Source organism: Heloderma suspectum, chromosome 10 (genome assembly GCF_057233095.1).
Source record: "Heloderma suspectum isolate Gila_16-S chromosome 10, 16-S_ref, whole genome shotgun sequence".
Taxonomy (NCBI): domain Eukaryota; kingdom Metazoa; phylum Chordata; class Lepidosauria; order Squamata; family Helodermatidae; genus Heloderma; species Heloderma suspectum.
Genome location: NC_139467.1, coordinates 33461121 through 33484833, shown reverse-complemented (window position 1 = coordinate 33484833; position 23713 = coordinate 33461121). Strand labels below are relative to the sequence as shown.

Sequence of the window (23713 nt, the reverse complement as noted above, 5' to 3'; positions counted from 1 at the left end):
ACACTGCAGGACGCGAGTAGTGATGGAGGACGCTGTCTTTTGCGGAGCACTGCCTGCCATTACTGATTTTTCCCTTGAGCATCCTATCTTTCCAAGTAGCCCCTCTGGCTTCCCTGGAACGCAGTTTGAAAATGTAGTCTTAACAGATGATCCACATCAGCTGATGCACCACTGAGTAGAGCCAAACAGAATGTTGCCTGACAGGCTCATCTGGTGTGCCCTTTTCTCTTTCCCTCGGCTCCAGGTACCTCTATCTTCTGTTCTGTGAAGATGACGTGCTGTCTCTTGAGGACTGGGTGCTCAACACCGAAGCCCACCCTTTGCCTGTGAACCACACGGACTTTCTCCTAAAGGCGGCCGTGCAGTAGGGGCGTCTGCACTCCCCCAGCCTCCGCAGCGGGAGGCAGAGGGTTACTTGCTCTCTCTCTCTCTCTCTCTCTCTCTCTCCTTTCCAATAAAGGAATATGTACGCTCCCAAAAAGGAATTTGGGGGGCATTCGTCCAATTCCGGACAGTAGTATATCGGGGAGTATAAAAACTGTGAATCAAGCACCTTCGTGGTTTTTTTCCTCCATGAGGAAACTTTATAAGCCTGGCAATGAGATGTTGATTATGGGCCATAATACACACAAAATCATGGACATTCCTTTCTACGGAGAATTTCTATGGAACCCATTGACTTAGTTTTCATGTGGCCAAAGGATCAGGAGTTTGCCATAAAACAGATGTGGGTTTGTGCCACTCTTCTTGTCTCCCACCTCCCATCCTGCCTTCTCCTTTTTATATACACTTGATTTTTTATCACCTAATTTACACTTTTTTCAAAATAACATGCATCCTACTAAATGATCTCGATGCCATAACTGATCAGAAAGTGTCTGCAAAATTCTGAATCCCAAACGTTGTTTATCTCTCTCTCTCTCTTTTCCCCCCTATGCTCTTAAAACGTTTACTGAATGTTGCGTCATGTGGTTGGGGGGTGGGGGTAGCTTTCTGACGTTTGAAGTTTTCCTGCTTTTGTTTTGTTTTGCTTTGTTTTCTTTGGTTTCGACTTTGGTTTAATTTGGAGCTAAATATCACAAGGCACTTGTAATGATTTCATTTCTGTAACATTCAGAGATGTGAAAATAGAATAAAAGTTCCTGTCAGATCAGAAGTGGCTGGATGGCTCAGGTCTCTCTCATTGCCCCAGAAGGTGAGAAGGAAGAGCTCGGTGGCAGGGTGAAGCACGAACCTGAGCAGAGCCTCTGGAGTTTTTGCTGCAGGGGCAGATGGAAGGGGCAGCTGCCTCTGCTGCTCTGGAACAGCAGAGGACAGAAGGACCCTGATGCAAGAAGGCAGGAGAGCGGGGAACAGGGCAGAGGGCGGGTGAGCGTCAGCATTCCGTTGGGACCTGGAGGTGCAGCTTACGCCGGGCGTGCTCAGCCTGTGGCTCTCCAGAAGTCGTTGGACTCCAGCTTCCATCAACCGGAGCCAGCATGGCCAACGGCTGGTGGGAGTTGTAATCCATCAATATCTGGAAGGCACCCGGTTGGAGAAGGCTGTGTTAGGTGGTGGATGATGTTCCTTTTCTTGTTGTTGTTGTTGTTGTTATTGCTTTATTTATTAAATTTATATGTTGCTTTCTTCTGCAAAAAGCAGTCTCAAAGCGACTTACACACACAATACAGAAATCCGTAATTAATATATGAGAGAGAAAAAAACCAGAATCAGTACAATAATACAAATTGAAATGAACCCCATAAATACACGGTGTAAAAACAATACAAATCAAAAAGTGTTCATCCACGATACACAACATTTCCCCCTTCTCACAGCCTAGAATGAACACCACAAAATCATCCCACAACAATTGGACCGTAACTAGCATCCAAATGCCTGAGAAAATAGATTTACTACCCTATAGCAAACTAGTTTTCACTCCCCCCGCCCCCATGCTATATGGTTCATTCAAACACTAAGATACTTTGCCTTGGATGCATTTCTCCTCATCACATTTGGTGGGTTTCTTTCTTCACAGCCTCAAATGAATGAAAGGGGGAAAGAAAAAACACTTCAAACAAGTAGTAAAAGACAAAAGGTTTCATTTTGAATTCACACCTCTTGAAGTCCCAGAGGGAAATAAGACTTGTCAGATGGGGACTTTAATTTCATCTTGGGGATAAGGAGACTGACAAATAATCTTCTCCTAGATGGATAGTTGTTAGTAAGTAAAAGCTTTGGGAATGAGTCATCCTATTGAGAGGTTTTGATAGCAGGGATATAAGCTTAGCCCAAAGTAATTTTATAGTGGATTAAAATATGCATCTTGTGGAATCCAAAGCTTCCTTTTGACATGAATTGAAGAGTGTCATTCCAACTCCGTGGGTTTTCATCATTTATAATTTTGATTGATTTTTTGAAGTGCGATACGACAATATAATCTGTAGAAAATAAAGGAGAGTTGCCAGTCCCACCCTAATTTAAGTTACACACAAAATTCCCACAAACATGAAAGCAAAAAGAGAGAATAGCAAAAGAAGAGACCAAAAGAAATAGAAGGCAGTGTTTGTTTATGGAGAGATTCGGGAGGTTTATTATTATTTCTGTCTTTTCAGAGCCCCATTGCTTTTAATTTCTACATACTGTTTTTGTTTTTCAGTTTTCAGAAAAACTAGAGCCGCTGTTTGGCAGTGCTAGGTACTGTAGTGTATTGATTACTAAAGCAAGGTGATGTGATTGCATTATGGCGTGCTTTAACCTACCTCATGAAAACTAGTATCCTATGCACCAGGCACACTCTGCCACAATTCTTACGGGAAAGCTTCAGATGACCACTGTTTCCCTTAAGCCAGCCTTCTCCAACCTGTTGCCCTCCAGATGTTTTGGAACACAATTCCCAGCATTCCTCACCACTGCCCATGCTGGTTGGGGGACAATGGGAGTTGTAGTTCAAAATACCTGGAGGGTACTGGGTTGGGGAAGGCTGCCTTATGCCATGACAAAACAGTACAAAACACTGCATGACAGTTCAGCAGGGCTGGCTGGAGACATTTTGCTGCCTGAAGCAAAGAATGAGACGGCGCCCCCTCCTGATCCATGTACAGAAGCCAACTGGACTGGCCGTTGAAGAGTTCTCCAACACTGGCAAGCGGGCACCGTCCTCCACCGCATCTGAGGGCAGCAGGCTAGCTTAGGAGTGCAGGGCAGGTTGCACACAGCTCTGGCCTCCCAGCAATTCCCCACCACGCCTGTTTCCCAGCATCTGCTGCCTCCCCCAGCCTGTGCAGCTTTCCCCAACCTAGCGCCCTCCAGATGTGTTGGAACTACAACTCCCAGCATCCCCCAGCCAGCCAGGTTGGGAAAAGCTAGCTTAGCTGTAGGCCAAGCCCTGCAGTTCAGTTTTCCCAACAAGATCTGTTTGAAACTGGCTTGTATTATGTGAAGTAGTCACAATGTATGTATTTATGTCTCGTTTTTCTGTATAAAGTTGTCCAAAAGAGGCTAACGGAATAAAACCCTAAATTAAAAAAAAATCCATTAAAATATAAATTCCATTAAAACAAAAACAAATCAATCAGATGACAAAGTAGCAGCATCAACAAACAACTTATCCAATATAATCTCACAGCAGCAAACAATTAAAATATTGAATAAGAACATAAGAATAGCTCTGCTGGATCAGACCAAGGGTCCATCTAGCCCAGCATTCTGTTCACACAGTGGCCAACCAGCTGTTGACCAGGAACCCACAAGCAGGACACAAGCGCAACAGCACCCACCCACCCATGCCCCCAGCAACTGGTGTACATAGGCTCGCTGCCTCTGGTACTGGAGGTAGCACATAGCCATCAGGCCTAGTAGCCAATGATAGCCTTTTCCACCAGCAATTTGTCCAACCCCCTTTTAAAGCCATCCAAATTGGAATGCCTATTGAAAAAGAACCTGCAGACTATGCCAAAAGAGGGAGTGAGAGGGGCCACACAGATCTCTTCAGGGACAAGGTCCCAAAACTTTTGTGCTACCACCAGGAAGGCCTTGTACATACCTGTCCTGAATTCCCACATTGCGAGTAGAGCCTCCAAAACTGATCTTAAAGCAGGGGTGGGGACCCTTTATTCTGTGGAAGGCTGCATTCCTTCAGCGGTAACTGTTGGGGACTGCATACTGACAGTGGATATGCCCCTCCAAAAAAGTTGATGGGGCCACTCTCAAAACACACAGGACCACACTGCATTGACTCTCTCTAGTCATACCCATTTCACAAACCTAAGCTAGTTTTCTACTGCTTTAGCAACCATGACTTTCCTGTACATTGCACACCCTTCAACGCTTTACAGGCAAAAATTGTAACCTCCCAGTAGTGCTAGTAACACCCTAGTTTTCATACCAATAATCACTCCCCAACTGTCTGTGTGCACATGTGTGTATACACACACACCCCTTCACTTTGCCAAAGACTTACTCTGCGATGGCCTCTCCCGCACGGATTTAAAATGCAAGAAGATGCTCCTTTGAGTTAAAGATACAGGGCAAAATCCAAAAAAACCCCTACTTAGAGTAGACCCCTTGAAATGAATGGGGCTTCAGTTAGTCATGACTAACAAGTCCCATTCATTTCAATAGGTCTGCTCTAAGTAGGACGTATCTTTGATTTTACCCACACCGTGGGTGGTGGTGGGGATAAATGGGAAGAAAACATAATTTAGAATAATAAAAGGATGTGTGTCTATCAGTCAGTGCCATACCTCCAAGACCATGAAACTAGCACTGTACCAAAAATTTCTCCCACTTTTTTCCCTGCCATTCTCATTCAATTTGATAGAAAAGGAATTGCTTTTGAAAAGCAATTCAATGGTGAAGAAAATTTCAGAGAAATTCTCATGGGTTCAGGTTTCTTGTGCTTACCTTACTTACGAAGTGGCCAAGGAGGGCATGTGAGTGTCTTGTCTTTCACTGTACAATCACCTCTCTGTCAGCCTGTAGCCTCCTTGGCTTCCCTTATTTCAATTAAAGCCCAGGGGAAGACATCCTGATGTAATTCCTCCCATAGGGCTCTTTCGGATCAGGAAGTGCAGGCAGCCTGGGAGGCTGCAGAGCAATAGAGAGATGTGTAATAGAAAGAAAGAAAACACACACACATACAGCCCCCTCAGCTGCGTCACGGTGAGTACGTAAGCACAAAAACACCACAAAAGTAAATTATAAAATACCATGAGAATGAGGATGCAGACAAACTGAAGAGGGTTCAGAGGAGGGCAACAAAGATGATCAGGGGACTGGAAACAAAGCCCTATGAAGAGAGACTGAAAGAACTGGGCATGTTCAGCCTTGAGAAGTGACGACTGAGGGGAGATAGGATAGCGCTCTTCAAGTCCTTGAAAGGTTGTCACAGAGAGGAAGGCCAGGATCTCTTCTCGATCATCCCAGAGTGCAGGACACAGAATCACGGGCTCAAGTGACAGGAAGCCAGATTCCGGCTGAACATCAGGAAAAACTTCCTGACTGTTAGAGCAATACGACAATGGAACCAATTCAAGATGAGGCTGGACAGCCATCTGTCAGGGATGCTCTGACTTGGATTCCTGCACTGAGCAGGGGGTTGGACTCGATAGTCTTATAGGCCCCTTGCAACTCTTTTATTCTGTGTTTCTATGATTCTATGAATCCTCTTTCATGGGGGAAGAAAACCTTCAGGAAATTGGAGGACAGATTCCATCTTGGCACTAGCTCTACCTCTGCCCTGGAGCTGGACACAACACTGCCACCCTCACACCTGCATTGTGGTGGATGCAAAATGGAGCCCAGCCTGCCAGCACAATTGATGCTGTAGCCCGTTGCAGTGGCAGCACCTAAAACCCTTTAAAAGAGAAGAAGCTGTGCTATGACCCCTGCCAAAGAGAAATTGTTGAGAAGTTCTCCCCCCCCTGGAGAAATTTGGTGAAATTCTCCCCCCAATTTCTCTGCCTACAAATAGGGTGGAGAATTTCAAGAGGCCATTTGCGCTCAGCTCTGTGTGAAACCTAGACACTTGAAACTTGGCATGCATACCAAGGGGACCTGCAAATTAAATAAATGCATACATGATTTTTAAAAAATTATTTTAATGTTATTAAAATGAATCAGTTTTAATTAATTTCATGTGCATAGTTAAACTATGGAATTCACTACCGCAAGATGTAGTCATGGCCACCAATTCAGATGGCTTTAGAAGGGGATGAGACAAATTCATGGAGGAGAAATCTATCAATGGCTACTAGTCCTGACGGCCATATGCTACCTCCAGTATCAGAGGCAGGATGTCTATGTACATCGGTTGCTGGGGAACATGGGCGGGAGGGTGCCGTTGCACTCATATCCGGCTTGTGGATTTCCCACAGGCAGTTGGCTGGCCACTGTGTGAACAGAATGCTGGAGTAAATGGACCCTTGGTCTGATCCAGCAGGGCTGTTCTGATGTTCTTGTATCAAATGTGTCCGTATGTTTGAAGCCTGCAGTACCACCTCCAATCACTAGGTAGCAGACTTTTCTAACCAGCACGAAGCTTACAGTCAATTTTGAAGCCAGGCAGAAGTTATATGGCAGCCCCCTCCCTTGGGGATGGAGTGGACAGACCCTTCCCTTAGGGCTCTCGGGTGCCAGCAGGTGTGGCTTCACTCAGACAGGGTGGGCACAATGTGTCTAACTCTGACAGCAACGTAAGTTTGCATGAAGGCTTTGCACTGTATTAAACTAAGGATGGTTCCAAGCTGTGCAAAGCCAGGTCCATTCGATTGTCCCCAGACAGCATGGCCATTGGTCATGCTGGCTGGGGGGTGGCAGGAGTTGTCACCCAACCGATCTGGAGGACACCAACTCGAGCAAAGGTGCTAGAATGTGTGTCGCCATCAGTTCCAAGTGAGCCTCACCGGCGACCGCATGCACAACAGCAGCTTGTGCGCTGTGTGGTGCGTTGCCATTCATGAGCACACGTCAACACTGTGTGCCTTGGAGGTGAGCTTGCATCTCCCCCACCCCACACAGGGATTTACATTCTAGAGACATCAAGGTGGGAGGGAGATGAAGCCTGAAGAGTGACAGCTCTGACGACCCACACTGAAAAGTTCAAGGTCTTAAAAAGGCAAAGATTTGTTTTTGTTGGATTGTTTGTTAACTGCTTGGAAGCTTGTTCATGCTGAAAAACAGGTGGGTTTGGGGGCCTCATGCCAGGCAGGATTCCTTCCTAGGCCCACCTGGAGATGCAGCGGATTGAACCTGGAACTTTCTGTATGCAAAGCAGGTGCTTCACCACTGAGCCACAATTCCACCCCTAAGGTTCACACAGATACATGCACCCCATACACACACATGCACCCCATTCATTCATTCACACACACACACACACACACACTTCCTAGCCCCACCTGTGCTGTTCGGCTGGTGAGGGGGAGCATTTTCCCTGCTCAGGGCTAAGAGAAAAGCTTCTCTCAGCCCTGGGGCAGGGAAAGGGATGGATGGGGCTTGGGAAGAAGCTTGGTGGGCCACATTGGGAACTTTGGGGGATGTATTTACTGTGCCTAGTATGATTTATATATTTGCTCACTTGAAGCATTTTTATCACACTCTTCAGCCAAGGCTCTCAAAGTGGCATACAAAGATCAGAAATAAGTCAATCCCTGAAAGATCAGAAATAAGAAATAAGATCAGAAATAAGTCAGTCCCTGCCAGCAGACTTACAGTCTAAGAAATATAGCACAAAGGGAATTGGGAGGGAGGCGGAACATAGGAGGTATATAGGGATGTCAGAGAAATCCACAGTGGATTCAAATGAGTTTGTATTTCTATTAATCTGATCGGTGGATTCTGCAGCAGACTGGCTTTTTCCAAGCCGTGCTGATTCTGTGGAGTTGTGGACCATTGTTTGTTTACTTTAGGGGGGATTTGTACAAATTTGCACTTGAGCTAATGTGCAAGTGCACAGTAGCACTAATGCACACTTGCACTGATGTACATTAGCATTAACGCGCGCTTATGCAAGTGAAATGAATTTCTTGTATATCCCTAAAAATAATCTGATTCTCTCAATGAGCAGAAGACCCCTGATAATCCGTGAAACACAGATGGAATGGATTTAACAAAATCCATACATTCCTTTAGGTATGTAGCGACAGCTGGAACATACGAATTGTGGTTTGGTGAGGGTTCTGAATTCTGTGCTAGAGATAACTACCTTCCTCCCCTTACAGAACTACATTTCCCAGGGTTTTTAAATCCCCTTTTAAAAGGGGATTAGACAACTTCATGGAGAATATGGCAATCGACGGCTACTACACATGATGGTTTTATGCATCCTCCAGGATCTGCAGCAGGGTGCTTCTGACTACCAATTGTTGGGCAACATGACTGGGAGGGTGCTATCAACAAGTCAACAAGCATATCCTGGCTGGCCACTGTGGGAACAGAATGCTAGACTAGACAGGCTTTCGGTCTGATCCAGCAGGGCTCTTATGCTCTTTGAGGAGAGTGGATGACTATTACACCAGTTTAAATCTGTGCTGTTGTAACTACGTGTGCTAGGTAAATGTCCAAATACATGTTTTCCTCATCTTTCCAAGCACAGAACACCCTGTCCATTTTTCTGGGCCTTGTTTCATATATACTTACATTAAGCTACACACAAGACCGTTGGTTCACAAATATGTTTTCATTACTTCTCCAGAACTCTCTGAAGTGCCCAGTTCCTCTTTTGATGTAGGTTATGAATGGTCTTGTATTGACAGCAAGAACAATGGCGTCTAATGGCACCCTCAAGACTGGCATAAGCAGTTGTGGGCCAGAGACTAATCGAGAGTACTTCCATGGCTGGGGAGGGGCAGGAGGATATAAGACAACCTTAAAAACAAACAAACAAAAACAATTAAGCAAATGAAAGAAACAGGCCTCAAAGCATTTGGTTCTCATATTGCCTGCTACTTTCTACAGATTAAAAAAAAACATTTGATGTTAGTAGCCCCCCACATGCAGCAGAGGAAGGGCAGAAAATCTCCGTTATCAGTCTGAGAATTTCATAAACGGTGTAGGAATGTGAGCAGCACGAGGAAAGGTTAGGAGACAGTAATTTATGGAGGAAGATTAAAAGAACTTAATATGTATCGCTCAGCCAAACGGCTAGCTAAGGAGGGATGTGACATTCATGCAAAAGGAGTCTAGGAGCCTTTAGGAAGAGGGCTTGTTTAGAAGAATGATATCAAAGGAATGTGATAACAAGGAGTAATGGGAGGAAATTAATCCAACACTGGTTGGAAACAAACCTTTTGGCTCAGTGTCAGACACTTCAGCATGTAAAGAGTCCCTTGTGTAACTGCATAAGTGTGGGAAAGAACAGGGCAAGTGCGCAGGCCCAGAAAGTGCAGAGTTTAGCATATGTGGATTGCTTCATGGTGCACCCAGCTTAGAACCCCACCCGTTTTCATAGCACTAGCTGCAAAGTAGCTGGAAATGGTTCAAGCAGTAGGCTGGCAAATGTCAGGTGAGTTGTAAGCAAGGTGCGATGTGCACCGTAGACGTGACACTTGTATGTGTGAGAACAGCAGCAGAGTTTTTAAGGAATACTCCTTAAAAACTCTGTTACACATTGTTTACAACCCACTGGGGAAAAGCCCAGGGCAGAAAATCTATATTGCCAGAAATGAGGGCGGAATGCAACCTAAAGCGCAATCCTATGGGATTGCCGCCTGCTAGACGGAAGCCCCGGAGACCGAGAGGTGATTTTTGCCTCTGCATCCTCCTTCTTGATTTTTTTCCTCTAGATGGGGGAGGTTGTGCTGCCGGGACTGAGGCTGGAGAGGCCACAGAATAGAATGGATCTTGGCCTCTCCTTTCCCCTCCCTCCCTTCCCCACCCACTGGAACACAGCCCCCTTACGCCTCTACAAGGTCATCCAAGGTCGATCTTCCAACTTTGGGAAGCAGTCACCGTGGTTCTTCTGCAGTGGCTGCAAGGGGGTGGGGGTGGGAATGCAGACTCCCCCTCCCAAAGCCATAGCAGTGATTTTGGCTTTGGGAGGGGGAGTCTCGCTTAGTCTATGGTCCCTGGAATGCTCTTCGAGGGACCATAGGATTGCTCTGACCTGTATTTGATTTATATCCCACCCAAGGAGCTCAAGGCAGCACACTTGGTTCTCTCCCATTTTATCCTCACAACAACCCTATGAGGTAGGTTAGGCTGTGAGATCGTGACCGGCCCAAGGTCATCCAGGGAGCTTCATGGCGTTGGGGATTTGAACTTGGGTCTCTCTGGCCTTAGCCCAGTACTCTAACCACTTTACCACACTGGTTGTCTTAACTGAGAAGTGTCCTTGGTTAGTGATCCATCTAGGCCTCATATTGCTCTGGCCTTTGAGCAAATTTTGCAGGCCCAACCACTCATGTAGGTGTCTGCTGCAAAAGTGAACCTGTTTCTTCCAGTTCACTCATGTGGCCTGTCTCATCCTGAGGACTCCTGGGTTTGCTTCTTTATGATGCAGTACACAACAGTACAACAGAGACAAGAAGGCCTTCTTAAATGAACAATGCAAAGAAATCGAGGAAAACAACAGAATGGGAAAGACTAGAGATCTCTTCAAGAAAATTGGAGATCTCAAGGGAACGTTTTGTGCAAAGACGGGCATGATAAAGGACAAAGAAGGCAGGGACCTAACAGATGCAGATGAGATTAAGAAGAGGTGGAAAGAATACACAGAAGAACTATACAGGAAAGATCTTAATGTCCTTGATAGCCATGATAGTGCAGTCACTGAACTTGAGCCGGACATCCTCGAGAGTGAAGTCAAGTGGGCCTTAGGAAGCATTACTAACAACAATGCTAGTGGAGATGACAGTATTCCAGCTGAGCTATTTAAAATCCTAAAAGATGATGCTGTTAAAGTGCTGCACTCAATATGCCAACAAATTTGGAACACTCAACAATGGCCGCAAGACTGGAAAAGGTCAGTTTACATTCCAACTCCAAAGAAGGGCAACGCCAAAGAGTGTTCAAACTACCGCACAATTGCGCTCATTTCACACGCCAGCAAGGTGATGCTCAAAATCCTACAAGCTAGGCTTCAGCAGTATGCGAACCGAGAACTACCGGAAGTACAAGCTGGGTTTCGAAGAGGCAGAGGAACTAGAGATCAAATTGTCAACATTCGCTGCATCATGGAGAAAGCAAGAGAATTCTAGAAAAACGTCTACTTCTGCTTCATTGACTACGCTAAAGCCTTTGATTGTGTGGATCACAACAAACTGTGGCAAATTCTGAAAGAGATGGGAGTACCAGACCACCTTACCTGTCTCCTGAGAAACCTGTACGAGGGACAAGAAGCAACAGTAAGAACCAGACATGGAACAACTGAGTGGTTTAAAATTGGGAAAGGAGTACGACAAGGCTGCATATTGTCACCCTGCTTATTTAACTTATATGCAGAGTACATCATGAGAAATGCCGGGCTGGATGAATCAGAGGTCGGAATTAAGATTGCTGGGAGAATTATCAACAACCTCCGATATGCAGACGATACCACCCTAATGGCAGAAAGTGAAGAGGATCTAAAGAGCCTCTTGTTGAGGATGAAAGAGGAGAGTGCAAAAGCTGGTTTGAAACTCAACATTAAAAAAACTAAGATCATGGCATCTGGCCCTATCACTTTCTGGCATATAGAAGGGGAAGAAATGGAAGCAGTGACAGATTTTACTTTCTTGGGCTCCAAGATCACCGCAGACGGTGACTGTAGGCATGAAATTAAAAGACGCTTGCTCCTTGGAAGGAAAGCTATGGCAAACCTAGACAGCATAGTAAGAAGCAGAGACATCACCTTACCGACAAAGGTCCGTCTAATCAAAGCTATGGTTTTCCCAGTAGTAATGTATGGCTGTGAGAGCTGGACTATAAGGAAGGCTGAGCGCCGAAGAATTGATGCTTTCGAACTGTGGTGCTGGAGAAGACTCTTACGAGTCCCCTGGACTGCGAGGAGGTCAAATCAGTCCATCCTAAAGGAAATCAACCCTGAGTGCTCATTGGAAGGACAGATACTGAAGCTGAAGCTCAAATATTTTGGCCACCTAATGCGAAGAGAACTCTCTGGAAAAGACCCTGATGCTGGGAAAGACTGAAGGCAAAAGGAGAAGGGGACGGCAGAGGATGAGATGGTTAGATAGCATCACGGATGCAATGAATATAAACTTGAGCACGCTCCGGGAGAGAGTGCAGGACAGGAAGGCCTGGCGTGCTATGGTCCATGGGGTCACGAAGAGTCGGACACAACTGAACAACTGAACAACAACAACAACACAATAGTGCCAACTTTTATTTTTCTGGTCTTGTTTTAACAGTACCCTGACATGCAGAAATGTAGCAGGTTGAGCATTTTCCTGGTTTTCTCTAGTATTCCATGCTGTTTAATCTGTTCTGACCAGCAGGAAGCAGGCTATACTAAAAATTCACCTAGATCCTTCCATTTAGGTGATAAAAGCTTCAACAAAATACTGAAAAATATTTATATTAAAAATGTCTGTCCTGCATTCCCCCTCCAATGGAGAAGCTCTAAGCGCCAACTAGATATAATAGACAAGCAAAGGATAACATGCGCTCAAAAGCAGCAAGGTCTAGAGCAGTAACAACTGTTGCAACAGAAGTGGGTGCCACAATAAATCTGTTAGCCTTTAAGGTACAACACGTCTCAGTATTGTTTTTGAACTTGAAGACTGATAAGTCCAGGTGTATCCACAGGTGTCCTCGTGTATCACAAGGGATCCTTTGCCACCTGTGGACCTCAATGAATATCAGAAGATGGTTTTGCTTACCATCAGCTACAAAACAAAAAAATTACGTGGCTAGGATGTACACCTTGAACTGCTTTTCATTCTCATAAGAGAAGGACAACTCACAGATAAAGACCTTGGCCATTCTCCCAATGATCTCAGAGGCTGTTCCACACTGGATCCAACAAAGCAGTACACGCCCCTCCACTCAGATGGTTTTTGCCATGCACAGAAAGACAGCCAGAGAACATGAAATGTCCCTCTTTGAGGAAAAATTATCAAGTTGCTAGTCTCTGTTGAGGGCTGCAGAGGGGAAAAGTATGAAAATATGAGGCCAGGAAAAACTCAGAAGCTAAAAACCATCTTAAACAGGGCTTCTTCAGATGGCTAGGCAGTAAGGTAGTTCTGTCCACGGAGTTAATAGGAGTGTATTTGGGCTTTGACCATGTTTAGGATCATGTCTACGCCCTCACTGCTTCTGTTCTCTGTCCCTAAAACTTTATTCCTACTACCCTTAGAAATGACACCTATTCTTTGTGACAGAGACTTTTGTGTTGACCGGCTGTGTCACACCACACAAAAACTAAATAGCTGCAGTTTTTCTCCTGGGAGAAAAACATATCACTTTGGTGGAATTATGGGATTCCGAATAGGATCAGATGGTCAATAGTCCACCATTTTCAGGAAGACTGGGATTGTTATCTGCCATGAGTCTCTGAAATTAAACTGAGTAGATTGCAAAGTGCTGCAAAGGAATCTCTCCAAATTGGATGGATGGTGAACAAAATGGCGTTAAGTGTAAACTCATTCACATTGGAGGAAAGCATCCTAACTTCATAGATATTTATTCTATTATAGAAACAAGTGGAATCTGCAACAAAATGTTGCAGTGTGGAGTTTTGATGTTCAGGATTTTAGCCAGCTGGGGAATGCTGTAGGACCTTTTTCTGCCTAAACATGCATAGGATTGTGCCTGTAATTCTATTCCCTTGCCCACAATTTTCAATTTCCCCCCTAATAGTGTCCCCGTGGCAATAATAGCCAAACCATCTAGAAAAGAATAAGGAAGTGGGGCTGTGCACCCCACATGACGCTTTGAGCCACCCCAAATCTCATCTGATCTCGGAAGCTAAGCAGGGTCAGCCCTGGTTAGTACTTGGATGGAGAACTGCCTGGGAATCAGGTTTCCTGCATTGAGCAGGGGGTTGGACCCGATGGTCTTGTAGGCCCCTTCCAACCCTAGGATTCTATGATTCTATGACTGGCCAAATCCACACACATCTAGCATGAGATGGCATTAAATCATATGCAACCCAACATCTTGCACCCAAAGAAGGCACTGAGCTGGATGTGACTCAGTGCCGTTGCGTAGAGGACACTCATTTGGGGTGGTTGAAAGCTTATTGTGAGGTTCATAACTCCCCCTTCCTTATTTGTAATTGTCATCTGGGGACATCACGCATTAACAGAATCGTGCAAAAACGATGGTTTAGATTAGAGATCGTTATTGTTCATCCTGAAGGGGGCAGTCCGTCCGTCCGTCCGTCCCCCCCCCCCCCGTCTTGGAGATACATGAAAGGGGTAGTCCAAAGTCTATTTTGGGATGCAGGAGCATAAGAAATTTAAGACCTTCTTAAGTTTACCGATCAAAGTCTGTTCTGCACAAATAACCTACTGGGAACTAATTAGTAACTTCAGCATCACTGGTTTGAGGCATGGTATCTGACTGGAAACACTTCTTGATGCAGTGGAAAGTTTACGAACAACAACAAAAATAAACATCATACTAACATTACTAACCACAACAACAATATGCTGTACAGCATGTTTACTTGGAAGTAAGACCCACTATATTGAATGTGTAAGACCCACTGCACTTGGAAGTAAGGCCCACTATATTGAAGGTGACATTACCAAATAAGTCAGGTTTGCAAGCACAAAATAAGGAAGGATTGCTGTAGCAACAACAAAAACAGTAGTAGTAGTAGTAGTAGTAGTAGTAGTAGTAAGTGTAAAGGAGGGGCCGTGGTGGCTTAGTGGTTAAGACGCTGAACTGCAGACCAGAAGGTCAGCAGTTCGAGACCCAAGTGCCGCGTGACCGAGTGAGCTCCCGTCTTCAGTCCCAGCTCCTGCCAACCTAGCAGTTCGAAAGCAAGAAATTGCAAGTAGATAAATAGGCACCGCCTTGGCGGGAAAGGTAACAGCGTTCCGTGCACCTCGGTGTTCGGTCATGTCGGCCACATGACCGTCCTTGGACAGTGCTGGCTCTTCCGCTTAGAAATGGAGATGAGCACCACACCCTAGAGTCGGACACAACTGGTTGGGGACACCTTTACCTTTTTAGTAGTAACTGTAGTAGTATTTGCTGTGTAGGCACTTTGATGCATGTTTACTGGGAAGCCCCACTGCACTGAGGTGGCAATCATATACGGACATGTTGTTGTTCAGTCATTCAGTCGTGCCCGACTCTTCGTCACCCCATGGACCGCAGCACGCCAGGCCTTCCTGTCCTGCGCTCCCTCCCGGAGCGTGCTCAAGCCCATATTCATTGCATCGGCAATGCTATCTAGCCATCTCATCCTCCGCCGTCCGGGAATAAGCCCAAGTGAGCTCAGTGGGACTTACTTCTGAGCACACATGTATAGCATCTGTGAATATGACACGCAACCTAGACAGCATAGTAAGAAGCAGAGACATCACCTTGCCGACAAAGGTCCGACTAATCAAAGCTATGGTTTTCCCAGTAGTAATGTATGGCTGTGAGAGCTGGACTATAAGGAAGGCTGAGCGCCGAAGAATTGATGCTTTCGAACTGTGGTGCTGGAGAAGACTCTTACGAGTCCCCTGGACTGCAAGGAGGTCAAATCAGTCCATCCTAAAGGAAATCAACCCTGAGTGCTCATTGGAAGGACAGATACTGAAGCTGAAGCTCAAATATTTTGGCCACCTAACGCGAAGAGAAAACTCCCTGGAAAAGACCCTGATGCTGGGAAAGACTGAAGGCAAAAGGAGAAGGGGACGGCAGAGGATGAGATGGCTAGATTGCATCACCGATGCAATGAATATGGACTTGAGCACGCTCCGGGAGAGAGCGCAGGACAGGAAGGCCTGGCTTGCTATGGTCCATGGGGTCACGAAGAGTCGGACACGACTGAACGACTGAACAACAAACAAGTGTGCAGAGGACTGCAGGCATGGGTGAAGAATAATGCTACAGTGATGCAGCGTTACTACAGTAATGCTGTAGTAATACTATATAAATAATAAATAATCGTGTTTTAGTATTATTATACCAACAATGTAATAATAAATTTAAATGTATTATTAAATTTAATAATACAATCAATTATATATATATATATATATACACACACACACACACATAATGTTTGTGACATGACACCTCCTGGCAGGAGCCACCCCGGGCGCCTGTGGGCCGAGCGGGCCGCGGCGCTGCCTCTCTGGCGCCTCCTCAGCCCGGCCCGGCGGCGCGAGGCGGGAGCGAGCGGGGGAAACGGGGCCTCGGAGGCTCCGGCGGCGGCGCCGGGCGATGGCCGGGGGAGAAGAGGGGCACAGGCCCGCCGAGGCCTCCCCGCCTTCGGCGGCGGCCGGCGGCCGGCGCCCCCCGTCGCCGCCGCGGCTGCCGCGGCTGGGCCTGGCCTTGGCCCTGCTGGCCGCTGCGCTGGCCGTGAAGTACTACCGGGACTCGGAGGCGGCCCGGCGGCAGGTAGGGGCGGCGGGAGAGCGAGAGCGAGAGCGGGCGGCCTCAGCCCGGGCGGCCGCGGGGCCCGTGCGCGGGGCCCGGGCGGCGGCGCTCTGGGGCGGCCGCGGGGCCTGGCCGCGGGCAGCGCGCGGGGCTCAGGAGGCCGAGAGGCCGGCGGGCCTTCGGGGCCGGGCGGGCGCTCGGAGGGCTTCGGGGCTGGCGCGCTGCGGGGAACCTGGCGGCGCTTTCCGTGCTGGAGGTTGCGCGGGGCGCTCTCGGGCGCGTCTCCTCGGGAGCAAGCCGGCCGCGCCCGGCGGGGCTGCCTCCCGGGCGAGCGCGCACGTCGCGGAGCAGGCCCGGCGGCGCCGTGCTGCCGCTCGGCCTTGCCCAGCCCGGCCTCCCGGGGGGCTCCGACGGCACTTCCATGATTCCCAGCCAACACGGGAGTGCGCCGAAACATGCCGGCCGGGAAGGGTGGGGCTTGCAGCCCGGCGCATCTGGAGGGTGGCGCCGCTGCGCGCATCTGCACAGAAGGACGTTCTGCTGTGTTCAGTGGTGTTTACTCCCAGGCAAGCCCACATATAGGACTGCAGCCTGAGGCTTGCCGTATCTACACGCCCTGGCCTGAGAGTGACCCCCATTGACCTCAGCCGGATGTCTGAGTGGGCGCGGGTGGGATTGCCCTGTAAGGACAACTCTGCCAGTGCAACATTTGGGGCGCAATCCTGTGCATGTTTAGACAGAAATCAGCCCTACAACTCCCAGCAACGCTGGGAGTTGTAGGGCTGATTTCTGTCTAAACATGCATAGGATTGCCCCCTTAACGCCTTTAAACTTTAGGCACTTAGCTGCAGCGATTATATTTATTTGTATTTACTATTACTGCATTTATATCCTGCCCTCCTGCACGGAACCCAAGGCAGCTTGCGCGGTCCTCCTCCTCCTCTCCATTTTATCTTCGCCACAACCCCGCGAGGTAGGTTAGGCTGAGTCAGGGACTGGCCCAAAGTCACCTAGGGCACAATCCTAACTAGATAGGTGGCCGCCTATCCGAAGCGAGGCAGGAGAAGCACAGGGGGGTGGGGATCATTCCCTCCGCGCCTCTCCTGCCCTGCTTTTTCTGCTAGACAGCCATTTTTGTACAGCAAAATGTTTGTACAGCAAACAACAAAACATGTTTGCTGTTGTACAGCAGCCTCCTCTCCCGCTCCCCCTGCCCCCTGTGGCTAGACAGCCATTTTTGGCTGTCTAGCCACAGGGGGCAGGGGGAGCGGGAGAGGAGGCTGCTGTACAACACATAGGATGCGTCCTACACGCAGATCCACTCTCCCCACCTCAGAACGCCCCCAGCCCTGCCCCTTTTCAGCTGCCCTGTGCTCCTCTTCCGAGCGCGGAGGATGGGGTTTCTCCACGCTGCCTCCGAGGCAACGTGGAAGTTGGGGGAGGTCAGTTTTCTAACAGTATATCCTATGGCCATCTAGCCGCTGTCTAGCGGCCATAGGATTGCTCCCCTAGTGAGCTTCATGGACTAGAACCCGGGTCTCCTGAGTCCCAGTCTGACATTCTAACCACTGCACTACACTGGTTTTTAATTATACAATTGCTGTTATGGACATCCAGTAAAGTAGAATGCTGGGAGGTGCAGGATGGACCAAAGGAAGCACAACCTTACACAACAGTGTAACAAATCTGTAGAATTTGCTGCCACAAGTTGATGACATGCCTGCCGGCTTAGATGGCTTTAAAGCAGGGATGGGGAACTGTTATCTGGTGAGGGGGCTGGGTGACACATGCACACCACACTGACCCTATCCTGGCCAGATGCTATCAGTGAGTAGGGCCATGTCCCTGACACCATCCGTTTCCTGGCTGGAGCACAAGCTGGGACTTCTTCAGCCAGCGCTTCGGTCAGAGATCTGACTTTGCTGCATGTGGGCTTTCCCTTACCAGGGAAAGCCTGGGTGAAGCCACTGCAACAGAGACATCCTCTACCCCACACATTGGTCAGAGTAGCTTCACCCGCCTTATGCTTTCCCCCATTGGGGAGGATGCATGGTAGGCAAAGCACCCTCTGTTATCGCCAATCACTGATGGTAAATAACAATGGGGATTCCTCTCCCTTCTAGCTTCCAGGGGGTGGGGGCTTGGGGAGGGGGCCAGGTAAGCCTGGGGGCTGGGTAGGAAACCTGCGGGCTGGATTAGGCCACAGGCTGGAGGGTCCCCATCCCTGCTGTAAAGTATGTGGGAGAGAAAGAGACAAATTCATGGAGAAAGAGACAAATTCATGGAGAAAGAGTCAATGGCTGTTCGTTATGATGACCCCATAGAATCTCTGTGTTCAGAGGAAGTATGCCACTGAATACTAGTTGCTAAAGGGGACGAGAATGGCAGGTGGCTGTAGCCTTCATGCCATCCTCATGGGCTTCCTGGAGGCATCTAGTTGGCCACTTTGGAGAACAAGATGCTTTACCAGATGAATATCAGAATATTGGTCTGATATAGCTGGGCTCTTCTTGTGTACATAATAAGTTGTTGTTAGGGTAAGGGGAAGTTAATGGGGCAGGAGCGGACTTGGTGGCCTCAGCTGGGAAGAAGCCATTTGCTAAATGATGCCATTAGAAGGGAAGAGTGGCTAAGAGGAAATGAGGCTACTGATGGGATCTTAGCAGTTGTATAGTGGTGTGAAGATTTCAGGCCTACAGAGGCAAAGGGAAAAAGGGTCAGGCATAGAGGCCTGGAGTTTTCTGTTGGGAGGGGGTAGCTGAGAGGAGTAGTTTCATTTCTCCGGTTGTCAGTTTCATTTCTCCACTTAAGGTTAATTTCTTCAGGTTTAAAACAGTGCTTTTGGTTTTGAGGGAAGAGGGTATATAAAGAGATGGAGAGAGCCAGTAAAAGCAGATCCAACCAGAGCCTGAAGTGAGAGCAGAGTCTAAAGAGTGAGCAGGAAGAAGCAGCCTAGAAAAATCTAAGGACAGCTAGGGTAAAGGAACTTGCGTTTTGCAACTTTTATTTTATTTTAATGCCTTTTGTATTGCTCAGCTCTATTTGTAAATACCTTTAGTTGTGATTTGCTAGCTTTAAATTTACCAGTCAACTGTTGTGGTTAAACCCTGTGTCTAGAGTGTCAGTCAACCCACATCTACAGTCTAAACCCCACATTACAGGGAAGGGGAAGTTTAATATTTAATATTTAAGGAAGGTGGGACTCTTAAGGAGGCAAGAGATCCTTAAGGAGTTGCTCAGGGGGTGCAGGTCATAAGGGGAGCCTTGATGGGTGGAAATAGAGCACTTGGTGGGAGAAACTGTTGCAGACAGAGAGGGCTGATGGTTTTACTGTGGCCGGGGGGAAACTAGGGGTCAAGAGGATTGGGGGTGTTAGCAGGAGACTGTGCTGTGATTTACATGTTGTGTAGAGATTTTTATTGGAATACTTGCAAAATTGTAAAGACAATAGCATGTACTTCCCTTACATTGTTTAAAATTAAGGGAGCGGGGGAGAAGAAAGGTATTGAAAATGGTTGACACATTAATTAATTTTAGCAACCCAAAGAACTGTGCCTGATATGCTGACAACTACTCATCTATTTCAACAGAGTTCAATTCTCTTTTGTTAAGGTTTTTGGGGCACCTTCAGTTTTGCTGTCATTTATTTTTTAGTTCCATTTTACTCTGAGACTATTTATTCATCTATTTATTTATTTTCAACATTTATTTATTTACCACATCTAAACAGATTCTGGAACAGAAAAAGGGAATAAAACACCATATTAAGTTTGTTTTGTTTTTTAAAACAGAATACCGATAAAAACCATGGCTGGTCAATCAAGGAAGGCAGCAAAAACAAAACATCACTGGTTGCTGATGCCTGCCTGACCTCCAGAGCCAGGGAGTTCCACAGAAAGGGAGCCACCACACTGATGGCTGTACTCCCAGTGGACTCCAAAACGGGCCATAGGTCCATGTGGAACCACCGGGAGTATCCCATCTGATGACCTCGGTGACCGGGTACTTTGATAAGGGAGAAGGCGCTCTCTCAGGTATCGTGGTCCCAAGTTATTTAGGGCTATATACACTGATAGTAAAACCTTAAACCTGGCCTGGTAGCGAATAGGCAGCCAGTGCAGTTCCCTCAGCAAAGGAGTTGCAAGCTGAAAAGGGGCAGCTCCCGACAACAGCCAAGCTGCTGCATTCTGAGCTAGCTCCAGCTGCCGGACCAGCCTTAAAGGCAGCCCCACATAGAGCACATTGTAGAAATCCAGTCTTGAGGAAACTAGCACCTGTACCATGTATTTCAATGACATATATGTATTAAGAACATAGGAAGAGCCATGCTAGATCAGACCAAGGGTCCATCTAGTCCAGCATTCTGTTCACACAGTGGCCAGCCAACTGTCGACTAGGAACCCACAAGCAGGACATGAGCGCAACAGCACCCTCCTGCCCATGATCCCCAGCAACTGGTTATGTAGGCTCTACATACTGCCTCTGGTACTGGAGGTAGCACATAGCCATCAAGACTAGTAGCTAGCCTTTTCCTCCAGGAATTTGTCTAACCCCCTTTTAAAGCCATCAAGACTGGTGGCCATCACTACTTCCTCTGGTGGCGAATTCCATAGTTTGACTCTGCGCTGTGTGAAGAAGCCCTTCCTTTTATCTGTCCTGAATCTCCCACCAATCAGCTTCTTGGGATGACCTCGGGTTGTAGTATTTTGAGAGAGGGAGAAAAATGTCTCCCTATCCACATTCTCCACATCACGCATAATTTTGTACACCTCTATTATGTCTCCCCTTACCCTCCTTTTTTCCACGCTAAAGAATCCCAGCTATTGTAACCTTCTCTCATAGGGGAGTTGCTCCAGCCCCTTGATCATTTTAGTTGCCCTTTGCTGCACTTTTCCAGCCCTACAATATCTTTTTTTAGGTGTGGTGACCAGAACTGTACACAGTATTCTAAGTGTGGTTGCACCAAAGATTTGTATAAGGGCAGAATGATATTGGCAGTTTTATTCTCAATTCCTTTTCTAATTATGCCTAACATGGAGTTTGCCTTTTTTATAGTGGCCGCACACTGGACTGATATTTTCATTGAGCTGTCCACCACAACCCCAAGATCTCTTTCTTGGTCGGTCACCACTAGCTCTGATCCCAGCAGGTTATACCTGAAGTTGGGATTTTTTGCTTCGACGTGCATCACTTCACACTTGCTTACATTGAACCGCATTTGCTGTTTAGATGCCCATTCTGCCAGTTTGGAGAGATCCTTTTGGAGCTCTTCACAATCCCTTTTTGTTTTAACCACCGTAAATAATTTGGTGTCATTGGCAAACTTGGCCAGTTCACTACTCTCTCCTAATTCGAGATCATTTATGAACAGGTTGAAAAGCATCGGTCCTAATAAAGGTCCCTGTGGGACCCCTCCATTGGGAGAATGTTTGTTTGTTTGTTTAATTTCTTAATCGCCCATCTGGCCAGTCACCCAGCCACTCTGGGCAATGTACAGCAAAACAATTTTAAAACAATAAAATTCTAATTTAAAATGTATTTCTAAAAATACCCTAACCCACCCCAATTGCCTGCCTGAACAATCATGTCTTTAATGTGTTGCGGAAGCTCATTAAAGAGGGGGCATGGCAGAGTTTCCTAGGGAGGGAGTTCCACAGACTGGGGGCTACTACAGAGAAGGCCCTCTCCCTCATCCTCACCAGCCTAGCTGTCCTGGCTGATGGGACAGAGAGAAGGCCATCCTTGGCTGATCTTGTTAAGCGGCCTGTCTGGTTTTGCTGGAGGCACTCCTTGAGAATTTACCATTTATTCCTACTCTCTGCTCTTTAACCAGTTATTTCACAAACTTGCTAAGGATAATTGCCTGAAAAACATTAATTATAACTTTGGAACTGCCAAGTTTTGCCGAATAGTGTGTTTTCCATTGGCATACATTCATTTTTCCTAATTAACTTATGAAGCAGATTTTTTTTCACAGAAAAATAGAGCACTGGAAAGTTTTCCACCCCATATCACTGATGTAGGCAGATTCAGATAACTGGAAAACTGTTCTCTCCCCCACCCCACCCTGCCAGTGTATATAGTAGTGATCAATCTTGTTGATATGCTGGCAGGTTCCAAGTCCTGGTACTTGACTTTTTGTGGGTAGTGGCAGGATTCTGTAGGAATTCTTTGAAGGTGATCCACACCTGAAGAAAATTCTATACTTGCAGATGCTTTAACGTCACTGCTCAGTCAAGACAGGGATTTGATTGTCTGAATCAATCCTCCTTTGAATAACAAGAAGGTCCTGGTCATGGCTACTTTTTGTAAATACAATTGAACATGATGCTTCCCTGTGGGCCTTTCTAGGTGAGAAAACAATTCCAGATTTGTTCCTCAGGGGCATTTCAAATAGCCTTGATCCAGTACTAGCAATGATGTCTTGGCTCCACGTACGTCGTGGTGTCAGGGGCCCCTGCTAGATTTTTAGCTTCTACTTGGCTCCCAGCTCTTCTGAACCTAGGCTTCATGTCCTTTGCCAGCTCATCTCCGCTTTTTACGCAGCTGGTACCATCCTGGCTGCGCCCTAGGAGGCACTTGAGTGCTTTCCTGCCTGTAATTGACAAGAGCAGCACCTTCCAGGCAACATTAGCATCCTTTTAGGCTGGCAGGTGGCAGATGGAAAATAAACGGGCTTGGGAGCTGTGGGGATGCTAATGGTGTTGCAGGCAGCACAGAATCACTGCAGCTTGAACTGCAGAGGGAAGAAACCTCATTGCACAGGGCGGGGTGGGTTGTCCCCCTGCACTCCATGGAAATTGGCAGAGAGAAATCCAACTTGTATGAGCCCTCCCCATCCTGGCTTGGTTCATGGGTTTGTTGGTGTGCAGTCTCTCCTGAGGGATTGGCCCAGGCCTCCCATGCATTCGAACATCCTAAAACAGGCTGAAAAAAGGCAAATGTTTAGCCAGTAGTAGTGAGCTTAGCTTGAAAGAACGCAAGTTGTGGATGCATTCCATTGGGAACTTTGCCTTAAATGACACAAATGAATGGAGGTTGGAGGAAGAACATGACTATATAACCATTATTTAACACTTGCTGCATCCCAGCTGTATGCTAGGAGCTCAGTACTTCTCCCATTTATATTGATGGGGCTTGTGCAGTAGAATATCCTGAATGAATTTTGCCCTGTGTCTGCTAAACACTGAGAAGTCAGGATGGGCTGTAGGCTCCATTAGGCTTTGGGTGAGTTGGGTGGGAATGCGTT

General features: G+C 47.1%; 2 protein-coding genes and 1 long non-coding RNA gene across 3 annotated transcripts in view; 2 read left to right on the top strand and 1 right to left on the bottom strand.

Moving 5' to 3' along the window:
* MAN1C1 (mannosidase alpha class 1C member 1) overlaps nucleotides 1–10504 on the top strand; it is a 201414-nt gene extending 190910 nt beyond the window's left edge. The window contains exon 12 of the mRNA XM_084815837.1: nucleotides 245–10504. Coding sequence (XP_084671963.1) covers nucleotides 245–368 — 124 coding nt within the window. The 3' untranslated portion in view covers nucleotides 369–10504. The remainder of the gene's footprint in view (nucleotides 1–244) is intronic.
* On the bottom strand, nucleotides 833–14927 carry LOC146338090 (uncharacterized). The gene is made up of 3 exons (XR_014785159.1): nucleotides 12885–14927; nucleotides 8623–8850; nucleotides 833–2423 (listed from the first exon to the last, which is right to left on the bottom strand). It is a non-coding gene; the product is annotated as an uncharacterized LOC146338090 (long non-coding RNA).
* A 1242-nt stretch (nucleotides 14928–16169) lies between these two features.
* Nucleotides 16170–23713, top strand: part of SELENON (selenoprotein N) — a 38407-nt gene continuing 30863 nt past the window's right edge. The window contains exon 1 of the mRNA XM_084815845.1: nucleotides 16170–16485. Within this exon, the coding sequence (XP_084671971.1) occupies nucleotides 16309–16485 (177 nt within the window). The 5' untranslated portion in view covers nucleotides 16170–16308. The remainder of the gene's footprint in view (nucleotides 16486–23713) is intronic.